General features: G+C 44.2%; 1 protein-coding gene and 1 pseudogene across 1 annotated transcript in view; one reads left to right on the top strand and one right to left on the bottom strand.

Moving 5' to 3' along the window:
* Positions 1-2,673: 2,673 nt before the first annotated feature.
* CRABP1 (cellular retinoic acid binding protein 1) overlaps positions 2,674-14,666 on the bottom strand; it is a 183,113-nt gene continuing 171,120 nt past the window's right edge. Inside the window, exon 4 of the mRNA XM_086959870.1 lies at positions 2,674-2,946. Within this exon, the coding sequence (XP_086815996.1) occupies positions 2,896-2,946 (51 nt within the window). The 3' untranslated portion in view covers positions 2,674-2,895. The remainder of the gene's footprint in view (positions 2,947-14,666) is intronic.
* Positions 13,440-14,158, top strand: LOC147729124 (succinate--CoA ligase [ADP-forming] subunit beta, mitochondrial-like; annotated as a pseudogene).

The following is a 14,666-nucleotide window of genomic DNA, read 5'->3' as shown; positions in this document are numbered from 1 at the left end:
TATCACCACGCATTACACAGCTACTAACCATCACACTCCTACAAGTGCAACAATTCAGACTATTCCAGGCCCTCAAAGCCATAAAAATGGCTTTAACTCCGGCTATTAGTAATTATTAATGTATTTTGAATTAATAAACAACTGTTGGTTAACTCATCTCTAAATTAAACCAACAGCACCACCATTTGGTAAACTGTCAAAAGTGCTGGTGTTGACTAGTAAGTGCTGGTGCTGAGCACCGGAAACCACTGGCTCAATTTAGCACTGCTGTTGGCACAGTCGGAGTTAAATTTTTCAAAGTGGTTGATGTCTCCGGCCAGGTCTCTGGTGTGTTCAGGCTAAGCTTCCCGTAGGGTGTGTGACCAGTCTTGGTTCAATGATGTTGCTCCAGCTTTAGATGACTTGATCTGTGGTGGCAGTTCTTTTGTTGTGTGGAGTGTTGATCTGGACCAGCCATCAGGTCTAGAGATTTGGAGTACAACTGGAGCCTCATATGCTCAGTTCTTTGCAAGGCAGGGGCGTAACACAGGCCCCTGAAGCCCCAGCGGTGCAGGGGAGGCCTCACCCTCCAGGGGGCCCCTCAGCACCGCACTTCTGCTGGGGAGCTCTAGATTGAGTCCGGAGGGGGCCCCTTCACGTACCCTGCAGGGGGGCCCCCTCAAGGTTTGTTACGCCACTGTTGCAAGGTAGTTAGGAATTATCCCCGCAGATAACAGGTCTTCTTTCTATTCTTCCGCCATGTTGAGCTCATTTCCAAAAGGGAGGTTTCACCTGTTTTTGAAGTTTCAGGTCAGCTGTGGTTGGTGTAGGCTTCTAAACAAATCTAGCAGACGTTTCTCCATATTCTCCTCCTAACATTTATTTAGCTATGATCAAATCTGTCGGTTTGTATACAGAAACAACACCACAGTGCCCCTGGCTACAGTTTGGCACTTCTAGGGCTTCCTTAGAATTCACTCTCTCCCAACTCTTCCCAATGACAGCCCTGTCCAGACCCCAGACGTTCAAAGAACACTTCCACCTCTTCACGTCTCATTTGCGCCCGCTTCCCCGAGGCGAGAAGGTCTGTGTCCCTTCCTCTCAAAGAAGAGAAGGGAATCTACTGAAAGGCATATCTGATCTAAAAAGCAGTTGCAAAGACAATAAGATCTTGTGCCGGAAACGGCTTTGGAGTTGGTCAATTGGCAACCTCTACCCAAAGACAAGGATATGTGAAAATCATCACTGATATCTGACTCACATGAACCTCAACTAGAGGAAAGAGATGAAATCACGTGTTCAGACTCACCAACGTTTTCGGCAGTTCATGCAACGTGTTCAAATATATTTTAACAACCTAGGTAATAAAATCCAGAACCCACCAGTTTTGAAAGGCATCAGCTCCTTGCAGAAACGTCTCTAAAGCTTTGTTAGCTTTTAGATTGTTAGTAGAATCACCATTTTACTTTACAGATTCCGAAACAAATAAGCAGTGTTTACCTTTTTAAACTGACGTATAAACTGGTAAATTATAATTTAAATCTAACTATGTCTTTACTTTTACTTTTAAAATACAGGCTTGGTCTGAATGCTACATGGGTGTGCTGAAGCACGTTATAGGTTTTGCTCCAAATGGGAGTAGAGAAGGGTTAATCTGCAGACTCACATTAGCCTCTCTACTCTTTCTATACTAACATTTTACCCCACCCTTTGCCCTTTCTATTTCCCTCCCTTAACCAGAACGTCACCTTGTAAAAGCTGAAAGAACCAAGGGGCATATTACCAACAAGTAGCGATATTTATCGCTAAATAGGCTTAGCGACGATTTTTTTATCGCTGCCTATCGCTGGATATGTTAGCGGAGAAAACATGCTATTAGCAACGTTTTTCTCCATTGTGCTAAAATATCCAGCGATAGCGGCGAAATGTGTGAATATAACTGAGAATACAGCGATATTCACGCATTAGCGATGAAATGCTCTTAGCCATGTTATCCACCTCTCATTGGATAACATGGCTAAGAACTGGTCTGGGCAGGTGTTAGTATTTGGAGATATTCGCGCTTAGCGTGAATATTTCCAACGCTTCGCCTGCCTTGCTAATAGGCGATAGCGACGTTAGCGACTGCTTTCAGTCGCTAACTGGTTGGGTACGCCCACTTTGCATGTCATTAGCGATAAACATCGCTGACATGCAAAACGGGCCCCAAACCGCTCGCTATCGCCTAAAAGCTGACCCTAACATCAGTTAGCGACAGCTTGCTACTAGGGCGATAGAATTATGGCCGCTTAGCGGCTGAAAACGGCCGCTAAATCGGCAATAATTGCCTATCGCCCCCCTTGGTAATATGCCCCCAAGTCCTAACACCAAAGCGTCCAAGGGGGGAAGGTATCAAGAGGACTAGCCTAAGAAAGACAAGGAACTGAGTAACGAAGATTACCGGTCAGTTATCTTTACATTCTCTTGCTTGCTTAAAACTCACATAGGCTTCCAGTTAATATCTTTCTTAGAATACCTTGTAGAGTGAGCATCACTATATGCGGACTAGCTCAGATCCTTCAGCGGCAGACCAAATGGCACATTGGAAGGCATTACACCAGGGGTCTTGTACACTGCTGAGACATGACTTTTACTTAAAATGAAAACATTTTGCCAAATGTATATAAAGAGTAAGTAAAAAATCAGCCTTTTTTTGCTCAACAAATTTAATAACATCACAGAATACAGGTTTTGTATCTACAAAATGCAATGTACACAGAAAAATAAAGCAATCAAATGCAAAACATTGTTGATATGAAACACACTGTCAAAGAGGATTGTTCAAATACTGGAGACAGCTACTTCCAGTGTCACCATTTCAATGGCGCCTGCTTGGAAACCTTTTATCCAACCTTGGGGGGGTTTCAGTATAGTTTTTCATGCTCTGACATAAATCCGTGTGCACACAACATCATCAGCTCCAAAGGTCTGTAACGAAGGGCAATAAAACAGATGTTGAATTCATTCCTCAAATATACTTCACTTAATTTACTTCATACAGAGATAGGTAGAATTACAGGCCATCAAAGTCAGCACTATAGGTACAGACAGAGATACAACCACACTGTAATCCCATTGCAAATTAAAATTATTTAATCAAGCAACATCAAATGCATATTATGCACACAGGACAGATAAGGTTTCAGAACGAAACTGCAAAACACTATCAATTTGGTCAAATAGAAATAATTTCTATTTTGCCAACTAAAGTTTCCACCTGGGAATTCAAAGATGTTTTGGACTGGATCTAATAAATCCTAACTGCATGGGATTGAAGCTAACACATTTGATAAAAAATAAATAAACCTCTTCTTTCCACTCTGGGAGCATAAAAAGTTCTGTAAGAAATGTACATTTCTTTTACAAGATCTGCGAGATTTTGTGAAAATTATACAAAATGTGTGTTTTCCGTGATTTCTTTCTGTTGAGTATTTGACTATTTGTATGAAATATAAATTCAAGGAGTAAACTAGTTCAAGGAGAAAATGACCCATGGACCCGATTTTACTATTCTATCTAGACATTTCCTGTTTCAAAAAGTGACGCGTGTGACAACATTCAGGGCAATATTGGACCTGTGAAATCTTCCAAAATGTGTATCATGTGAATTTCACTAGAAGAAGCAAGCAGCCTTTCGCTTGTCCCTCTTTTCTCCGATTAACTGTTCATTTTTTGCACTGATCTCTAGCATTAAATCAAGCTCCCATATTAATCTCCGTTCTGTAAAATGTCTCATATGTACTAATATCCATATTGTTCTGACTTTTCCCAGCTCTTCAGGAACACCATCATTTTTTATACTGATCAATAGATATTCAGTTTGGTCTTCTGCATTTGCTTACTGCTGCACTGCCTACTTATGGAAAATATTAATGCAGGAGCAGTCACTACTAAATACCTGGACCCACTCCAGCTTGGCTTCTGATTGGGAAGAAGAACACAGCCCATCCTTTTTAGGTTTTGCTGAGCCAAGGCGCGTGCGTTGCTCTGCGAGAGTATAGTAAGGGACTTTCAAAAATGCTCCCAAAGTCTGCAGGCGGATCGGGTACAGTGCATGTGCACCGGGCGCGCGTACCATTTGCCCACCTGCAGCCTTTGGGGGCACTTTCGTGGCTGCTTTGATGTTCTCAGTGAGCCGCGTGGAGAACATCAAAGCAGCCGCAAAAATGCTCATCATTTGCCACCCCCTCCTTTATCCCACTTCCTGCGTGTTAACTCGGGATATGGATGGGCTCAGCCTTTAAAACAACGTGATATTTTGATTGATTGATTGATAGGCTTTATTTCGATATAAAAATATCATAAAAGCTTGTACAACAAGTATAAAACACAGCATTTAAAACAATCATTTCATAATTACACGAAAAGGGAGAAAAGGGAAGAAAGTGTTAAAAACAGTTTAAGACAAATATTAAATCGACAAGGAAAGCCTTCTTACACGAATCAACCATGACCACTTTAAAAATTTTGACACAGCACAAACAATCAAAGTGGATGTGTCAGACATTAAAATACGTAACGCCACTTTGTGCTGGCGGGTACCTAAGAGTCTACATAAGGGTTTAAGCCAGCGCCTCCTAGGTGCACAATAATCCGGACATTCGAAAAGAATGTGAGCTACCGACTCTACTCGAGTGGGGCAACGCGCACAGAAGGGGGAATGCTGGAAAGAGGATTTCCATCGGGCAACTAGTTCTCCTACTGGTAGGGTCCCCACTCTGAACTTAAAATACAGCGCACGGTCGAAAGGGATTGAAATCATATCTAAGTAAGGTTCATAAGCCGCAACATCTTTGATCATCACAAAGGCAACAGTGGAATTACAATGACATGGATCTAAAAATAATTTAGAGGAGACCCAATTCCAATACAATTTCTTAATCGTGGCTTTAGGTGGGGCAGTTCTCCGGGCCCACGCATCACCCAGCCCTAACTCCACTAATAGTCATTTTACATCCCTCAACCATTTGATCCTGGACCAACCTTCCATGACCATAACCTCTGATAACGCTTCTGCATAGGAGGCTAGTTCGGGCACCCGCCACAACCGTGCCCAAAGAAGCAAGGGGCAGTGTAGCGCTTGGTCCTTAATCGATCTGCAACCTAGATCCAATAACACGGGTACTGTAGGAGTACTCAACGGGAGAGCCATCAGATCTTTCAAAAATTTGCTCTCCGATTTTGCTAATGCATCCAGGTTGCAAGTGCCCCACAACTCCGCCCGTAGAGGGCAGCACTAACCCCTCTAGCTTTATATATCTCCATGACTGGGGCTATGGGTTTGCTTGTGGAGGGACGTTGTTCTTTAAATAATACTCCACCCACCCTTTTGTGACTGAGAAGCATTTTTGGGATATGTGGGTTCCAACTAAATGTGTCATTAAGGCGGATACCCAAATAGTCGAACTCGGATACCCTCTCCAATGGCACAGAATTCAAAGCCGGATGTCCCCCAGGGTTTTTAGGCGGATTCATAATCAAGTACTTAGTTTTATCCGTGTTGATTACCAATCCTCTCAATGAACAAAACTCCTGAAAACTATTCAGGAGGCTTTGGAGGCCCATAGGGGACTTTGAGATGAGAATGGTGTCATCTGCAAAAAGCAGTGTTGGGAACCGTTTGCCCGCCAGGGAAGGAGCATCCGAGGGATTCCTTAACAAATGCTCAACCACTCTGTTCACATAAAGAGAGAACAGAGTGGGAGCTAGCACACATCCCTGTCAGTTTTTTCTCCATTCGTAACCCATCGCACCTACGCAAAATTGCCCGCATGCAATCTCACACGGAGGGATAGGATATACGGAGGCAACCCTAATTCCAACAAAACCTTCCATAACTCCTCCCTTGGTGCCAGGTCAAAGGCAGTCTTAAGGTGTATAAAGGCCAAGTACAGACTGCCTTTGCCCAGCACCACCACCTTCCAGTACAAGAGAGCCAGTCTGAAGGCCTGTTCAATAGTCCCAGTTCCAGAGCGAAAATCAGCTTGGAAGTCCGGCAAGATGTTATTGTCGTCCACCCATTGGAGCACCCTTCCCATAATTACCTTCCCAGCCACTTTTTGGATTGAGTCGATGAGACTTATTGGCCTGTAGTTGGCTGGGTTATCCCGACACCCCTTTTTGAATATCGGGACAACCTCAGCCCCCTTCCAGGAATCAGGTACAGGCGCACTGCTATTAATAGCGTTAAGCAATTATGAAACCAGCTTCCCCCACTCCTTGGGGTTTGCCCGTAGCAAGTCGCCCGGAATCCCATCAGGCCCTGCCGCTTTCAGAGGCACCAGTGATTCAATTACACCTTCCACCTCTCTAGCAGTAAAGGGAACACCCTCAGTATCCCCTAAACAATCAGCCAAAGCAAAGGTGGTATAGGGAGCCACCTCAATAGGGGTATAGAGAGACGAGAAGTGGTTGAACCAGTTTTGGGCAGGGATGTTGCACGTCATCAGAGTGCTGACCGGCCTGTCCCTAGATCTTATAAGATTCCAGAAGCTTCTGGCATCCCTGCCCGTACTTGCTTCCATGAGATCCGCCCATAACCTATCCTCCCATTCTCTCTTTGCTGCAATAGTAGTCTGGGAGTACTCTTTCCTAGCCAGTCTAATTGCAGCCTGGGATTTGCTTTTGACAGCACTTATCAGGGCATTTTTCTTCTCCCTGCATTTTTTATTATACCAACCCGGCGGCTTGGGCAACTTCTTGCCCTTGCCAGTTCAGGAGGTCTTACTTGGGAGAATGAAAAGATCACTCAAGGCCTTGGTTGTGTCACAAAAAAACGCTGTGACTTCCCCAGACAGAGAGGTCAACGAGTCCAATTTAGACTGAGCTATTTCTAAGAGTGCCCCAATAGCTAGCACTTTCGCTTCATCTATGATGAGCTTGCTCCATTTCAAGCGTCTACCGCAATTGGAAGGATATACTTCCTGAGGGCTAGGTGCTAAGTGGGACAAATGTACCACCTGGTTCCCAGTCCACAAGGGACGGAGGGCAAGAGAGAGGAGGTTGTGATCACTCTCAACTGAAGGGATTACCTCCATGTCCTGCAAGAAACTCCAAAGTTTAATGTCAAGGAGACTATAATCTATCCTAGACGTGTGGTTGGCCATGTTATAAGTATGGGCTCCAGAAGGACCTGACATCGTCCTTCCATTAACAGCCCTAATGCCAAATTCCATGTTTAAGGACTTGATTTGAACCACCACTTGTGACCACCTCCTAATGGGAGGTATAGTTAGGACTGGTATCCCTCTCCTAATATCTTCATCGGCGGTTCCCAAGGTGTCCTCCAACCCCAGGGGCTCAAACGTACAGTTTAGGTCCCCCGCGACCAGGACATGAGAACTAGTGGGACGATGCCTAAGCAAAGTTTCCAACCCTGATACTATAGGTGACTGGGAGCCTCCCTTAGTGCCCCTGGCGTAGATATTAAAAATGTCCAAGATCAGCCCTCTCCGCGGTCCCTTAATTGATATACTCAGTAGATCGGGTGAATTTGACACATACTGAGTAACTTGGCAGCCAAGTGAAATGGCAACCCATATAAGGAGGCCTCTTGAGGGCGGCCCTTCCCCGAAAGGGGGGAGACTGCTGGTACAAAAAAGGATGAATAACCTTCCTTGTGGCAAGGCTCCCTACTCCAAGTTTCTTGGAAGATGCAAATAGGGTAGCCTTCCACAAGGGTATTCCAGTCGGGTAGAGCCAGCTTCCTCAAAATCCCTGCAACATTCCAGCTGAGAATCCTTAGGTCTAGATCCCCCACAGCTTGCTCCCTGAGCGGTTCATTGCTGGACACCCCCTCCCTCTCATGGGATGTCCAAGGTGCACTTTCTCCTTGTTGAGTCCCGACATCCAAGTTAAAGTCCTGAACTAGGGGACTACGTACAACTGGTGAAAGTGGCAGACTGGCGTTAGTTGGGCCTAGGGCATGAGGGTCTAACACAAGTCCTGGGCTCGAGGGGAGGGGAACCACCCCTGGGAAAATATCATTTCAGCATCCTGGCATCCTCCCATATGGCCCTGACCATACAACTGGCTGATGTGGCAAGGGAATGAAATGATTCTCGGAAGGGGTAAGATTGTGCCTCCATTCCCCACCCCAATTAATACTGTATTGATTTCCTACAGATCTCGGGTAGAAGTAGGTCAGATCTACTACCCCAATATCTGCACCACTAGGCCCCAGATTCTGGTTGCAGATTGTTTGGGCAACCCTAACATCCTTAAAATTAACCACCACACAGTCTCCCTCAAATTACTTGTGCCCATAGCCTACCCACCCTACCCTTCTGACACCTAGGATCAGACCATCTAGTTCCCTAGGGAGAGGTCTATTTGTCCTTAACCAATGCATGGTTTTGTTTTTTAGCATTTGGTAGGATTCTTGCTGGTCAGCCTTCAAGGGTGGTACGTTAGTAAGAATGGCGACATAGGGCTGACAGTCTGGTGGTAGGTTCACGGGTGGTATTCTGGGGGCTTCTTTAGGAGGGAGCGCGTCAAGCTGGATAGCTGATGGAGGGCTAGGGCTGGTTCTTCTTGTTTGGACGAACTCAAGGCCTTTGCTAATACCAGAGTATCTTAGAATAACAGGGCCATTTCTACCTGGGACCTCTGAACGCACAAGCATCTTAACAGTGAGAGTCCTGGCCTTTGGTATGTTTGGATGATCTGTAACATTCGTCGTTGCCATCCCTGGGTTCCGAACATCCCCATTAGAGACCACAGCGTGCGCAGCGCCAATGTTTGCCGCAGCCACCCTTTTAGCCGTTCCAGATGCAATGGGTGGGCCCTGTGCTGATATAGGGGTCGCCCGGACAACAGATTCCCCCCCTGGTCCATCCTCCCTAATTCTAGAATGTAACTTAATGAGAGATTTTATGGAGAAAAGGTTGTCCAGGGTCACTTGCTCAAACCTATCCAACCGCTCTGCCAGTCCTTTAACTTTCTCTAAGACCGGGATCAACAGAGATTTCAGCATTTTCTCTATTTGGGCAATCAAGGGGATCTCATTGGGTGGGAGCTCGGCAGGGTCTGTAGTCAGAGCAACACATGGCTTCACTGCTATAGCGCCGTAGAGCTCGCCCCCCATAATCCCCTGGGGGCAACTTACACCCACCCCTGCGCCCTCATGGCTCACACCCACCCCAGTGCCAAGTCTCCTAAGTTTCTTGTAGGGTTTGGGATGACAACCTTTGCACGACCTAACAATCTTTTTCCTTTTGGTGAGGACAGGTCTATTTGCTGCCAGCGATGCCAACACTGGTGGAGGGAGGGATCCCCATGACTAGAGGGAATGTTGGGGGGGGGCATAGGGACGGAGGCATCACTAGACCGCAAATCCGTGGCATCATCTACGATAAGTGGGGCTATGTCTGCCATACTCTCCAACCTATCCGGACTGTCTCTTAAGACAGTAACCCGTGGATGTTCTAAAGGAAGAGAAGCATTCACCATGGGATCGATTGCGCGTGCTGGAGAAGGAGCTAGCGCCAAAGAGCCCAATGAGGACCGCTTCCCTGGGAGGTTTTTGAGAAGTTCGAAGGATAACCGACGCTCAAGGCGTCTCTCAGCCAGTGCGATTTCCCTATCTATCTCTCGAGTAGCCTTGAGAAAATATTTGTCTAGGGGTCCTAATATTGAAACCCCTACTGAGGAAGGTAAGGGAATTGGTGTACACGTAGTCATACTATAACCAAAATCAATAGTAGAATAAAACTTAACCACTATAGTCAGCTACGTGAAAAGTCCCAAAGGTGTAGTAGTCCTTTAACAATAACAGTTATGGTATCAGACTGGAAATGACTCACTGTGTCGAAGTCAGAGAATCAGAATAAGGTCCTGGCGGCCCAAATGTAAGAGGGTAGGCCCAGCTCAGCCTCCTACAGCCCCTGACGGCCACAGACGGCCCGCCCTTTGCCCGGGCTTAGCCCCGCGCTTAATACCGCGCGTGTCCCGCGTGCGCGTTGTGGTTGCTTCTAATAAAGGAGGAGAAGCTGGAGGGGGCGGGAAGAGGACCAGCTGCGGCCGATCAGCACCGCTGAGCAGGCTGGTCCTCGCAGTCCCGCCTCTGTCCATGTGTGGGGCAGATGATTCCAAGCAAATCCTTAGTGCTCAGGGTCCCGGCGAGATAACAGCTGCAAAGTTCAGGGACCGGCGAGCGGCACCCGCGAAGCGGGGACCGCGAGAAGTGGCAAAGTGGCCGGACAAGGCAAGGCAAACAACAAGGTCCACAGCAGCAACAACCCTTTGGCGTGTCACAAGAAGACTCCCACCAGGTACGCTCACTGCAAGTTCTTTTCTGCAGGAGGGGGCGGGAAGAGGACCAGCTCCGGCCGATCAGCGCCGCTGAGCAGGCTGGTCCTCGCAGTCCCGCCTCTGTCCGTGTGTAGGGCAGAGGATTCCAGGCAAATCCTTAGTGCTCAGGGTCCCGGCGAGATCACAGCTGCAAAGTTCAGGGACCCGCGAGCGACCCCCGCGAAGCGTGGGCCGCGAGAAGTGGCGAAGTGGCCGGACAAGGCAAGGCAAACAACAGGTCCACAGCAGCAACAACCCTTCGGCATGTCACAAGAAGACTTCCACCAGGTACGCTCACTGCAAGTTCTTTTCTGCAGGAGGGGGCGGGAAGAGGACCAGCTGCGGCCGATCAGCGCCGCTGAGCAGGCTGGTCCTCCAGTCCCGCCTCTGTCCGTGTGTGGGGCAGATGATTCCAGGCAAATCCTTAGTGCTCAGGGTCCCGGCGAGATCACAGCTGCAAAGTTCAGGGACCCGCGAGCGGCCCCCGCAAAGCGGGGGCCGCGAGAAGTGGCGAAGTGGCCGGACAAGGCAAGGCAAACAACAAGGTCCACAGCAGCAACAACCCTTCGGCGTGTCACAAGAAGACTCCCCAAGGTGATATTTAAAACCATAGACATAAAAGAAATACATACATATGTAGTAACTCCTCGTTGGCATACCTCTTTTTATCTGAAATATTAATACCACATTTAACCTTAATGATAGTGTGATACGTTATTTAAACTGAATGTCTGATGTTCACAATTTTGTAAGTGACATTTTACCTGGTTAGGGTGTTTATACATGATGATACCATCTTGTTATCATGTTTTGTTATTCTTTGCTCAAATGCATACAAGAATTGGAGCCATAATGATTTTTTGAGAGAGAAAAATAAGTTTGTTATTTCCAGATTCTGCTATCTTAAAGTGCTGGTGCATATAAAAAAGTGTATAAAAAAGTGTTTTCAAATCAAAGAACTCTGTATATTTGATGCCGATATCTAAGTTATCTATTTTTTATATAATTTTTTATCTTTATGAATCAAATTGGAACAACAAATATCCTGGTGGTCTAGTCAGGTCTTCAAATAGCTACTATCTGAGGTTTACTTAATCAAAGATGAGTGCCTTATTTAATCTTATTTACTGACATTAGTTTAGAGTCATGTCTGTTAGGTTTGGCTTGACCGCTCTATTGATAAATGCATAACAAATTGTGCCAATCAGGCAAATTGTTATGATACATTCAATGAATATATAAATATATACATACATCAATAAATATATAAATAAATAGACACCTAAATAAATACCTCCATAAATATCAATTAAGTGTAAAATATCTGTATATAATGATATAAAAGTGATTCATAAAATTTGTGTGTACTATGTATTATTATGAAAACCAAACTTTTTATGTGTTGCTGTCAAACCAAATGTACAGACATTTTAGGGCAATTGGTAGCTACATATATAATATATGTAGAACACCCATTTTATTCTTAATCGTAAATAGTTCTTCTAAGTAATCCTAAACACCAAGTCAATTGTCTAGGTCAGCCAGGGCTCTGTTTTACCTAGACACGTATACATGTCTTCCGTGGCGTTGAGGCCTGCTGGGGATTTGGAATCGAGTTTCAAAATGTATCTTTTTTCAAATTTACGAAATTTTGATTCCCTGTCACCTCCACGTCTGCTAGGTGGTACACTGTCAATTACATAGTACTTCAGATCTGTGTTCTTGGAGTTATGGGCCTCTCTAAAATGACGTGCCACCGGATAGGTATTATCCTGATTGTTGATGTACGTAGATATTTTAAGATGCGCTTGTGTGCTTGCAGCTTTGTGCTGCCTATGTACTGGAGGCCGCATGGATATACCAGCACATAGACAGCATATTCCATTTTGCACGTGAGGAATTTCTCAATCTTGTATTCCTTATTGCCAAATAGTGTTGGGTAGGCATTTTTGTTTATTCCATGGGAACAGACTTTACAGGTCCTACATTTGAAGAACCCTTTGTTATATTGCAGCAAGCCTGTATTTTCAATATATATATATATATATATATATATATATATATATATATATATATATATATATATATATATATATATATATATATATATATATATATATATATATATATATATATATATATATATATATATATATATATATATGTATATCAAAGCTCCAACATATGCAATTACAGCACACGTAGGCACTCCCGGGATGAATTTTAATCAGCGTTGTTAGTGCAGACGCGTTTCAGCCTGTAGCCTTTATCAATGCACAAACTTGATATTCTTAACACACAGCGAGCAGCATTACGTTTAAACAAACAATACTGTTCCCTTATTGGTAAGTTCATATTGATGGTAATCAAAAGGGAACTGCAAAAGTTATTCTCACAATTCTGGCTGCCATGTAAGTAGGGTGATATATTTGCGATGTTCATCATATTTCAAATGTCACCTTTCATTTTAATGTCGAGTCCTTTCTTTAAAAAATAAAATAACACAATTCCTTTTCCTTACTTGTCATGCATGCCAATGTTGTTTGCAGTTCTTTGCGCTGTGTGTAAATAATCCCTCGCCAAGCCTCTGGGTATTTTGCCAAGATATAGTTCTGCAGGTAGAAGTACATTCCTGCATTCCCCAAATCTGGATAGTTTTCGATGCTCTCATCGACAGAAGTCTCTTTCAGAGGCGGTTCTGGTACTGCTCATAAATCACAGCTCCCAAATCCTATTAACAACAGCTTTTCCGAACTCTTAATGCGGGTGCCTTTTCTTCGTGAGAATGGAGACTCACGTAAATTTCAAAGCTCCAACATATGCAGCATAGGGTGATTGTTGCCATGAAATAAATCTCACTTTGAAGCAGTTTATGGACCAAAGAGTGTTGTCTATGCAATAAGGAGAGGACTGTTTGTGTTGGATTGATAGGGGTTGGTGAACCCCCCTGCGGTCCGACATTGCAAGTGGCTTAGGTCTTTTTCGCCATATCTACATATATATACATCTATATATATATATATAGATAGACAATACACATATATATCTATATTATATATATCTCTAATATAGATATATATATGTGTATGTATCTATATCTATATATATATATATGTACATATATATCCTCAGGGATCGTGATGTGCATGGATGCGAAGATTAATTTTGATAGTAATGCAGCCTATCGTCAGAAGGAAGTTTTTGACCTACGTGACTGGTCCCAGGAAGATGAACGAGACAGCCAGACAGCTACAGCCGATCTCAACTACATTGGACTTGATGGAAACATAGGTTGTCTAGTCAATGGTGCTGGCTTGGCAATGGCCACAATGGACATAATTAAGCTTCATGGTGGTACTCCAGCACACTTCCTTGATGTAGGTGGTGGGGCAACTGCCCAGCAAGTGACTGAAGCTTTTCGACTAATTAATTTGGATTAAAAGGTCCAAGCCATTCTGGTGAAATTATTTTGGCGGCATCATGCGATGCGATGCCATTGCACAGGGTATCATAATTGCTGTGAAAGACTTGGAGCTGAGGATACCCATTGTTGTGCGGCTGCAAGGTACACGAGTTGATGATGCTAAAGCCCTGATAACAGACAGTGGCCTCAAAATTCTTGCTTGTGATGACCTTGATGAAGCTGCTAAAATGGTTGTAAAACTCTCCGAAATTGTAACCTTAGCGAAACAAGCCCAAGTGGATGTGAAATTTCAGTTGCCAATTTGATTTTGATCACTGCATGGCTGGTTGAAAGTTTAATGATGTGGTATATTATCAGAACACTGTTATTTGTTTTGTTCTTTTGACTTTTTAATTAAATGCCTCGTCGGCAAGCAGTACACCATTCTACCTGGTGTTAAAATTGTATATTCCTGTTGCTAAATTGTCAGAAATCGTACTAGGATTGGGATGTATTGCTTGTGTTTGAATCTTTGATCCAAGCGTCGCCCCTTATGTACACCACAAACTTCGACTGCACAATAGAATTATTACTTAAGGCTTGTCCATTAATATCAACAATGTCTGAAAATGCGCACATTCTCAACAGAGGAAATCCTGTCACATATTCACTAGAAATAAATAGACACAAACTTGCTTTATGTTAGAGGCCTTTTTTGGTTGCTAAAAATATTGTTAGGTGAGCACAAATGGTTATTTTTGGATGGTGCGTTTCTCCCAAAAAATATTAACATCAGCATGAGTGTACTTTATACTACCTGAATATTTTACTCTCAATTCGTTCAGACACTGTTTGTGTTAATCCTGTTACGATTCCCTTGTGTTTATTGTAAGGCTTTCGCCTCCCAAGTAAGGTTAGGATAGGTTGACTGAATTGTAAAGTTTAAGCCTATCAG

This window comes from Lissotriton vulgaris, chromosome 2_2 (genome assembly GCF_964263255.1).
Source record: "Lissotriton vulgaris chromosome 2_2, aLisVul1.2, whole genome shotgun sequence".
Taxonomy (NCBI): domain Eukaryota; kingdom Metazoa; phylum Chordata; class Amphibia; order Caudata; family Salamandridae; genus Lissotriton; species Lissotriton vulgaris.
This window is presented reverse-complemented; position numbering and strand designations above follow the sequence as displayed.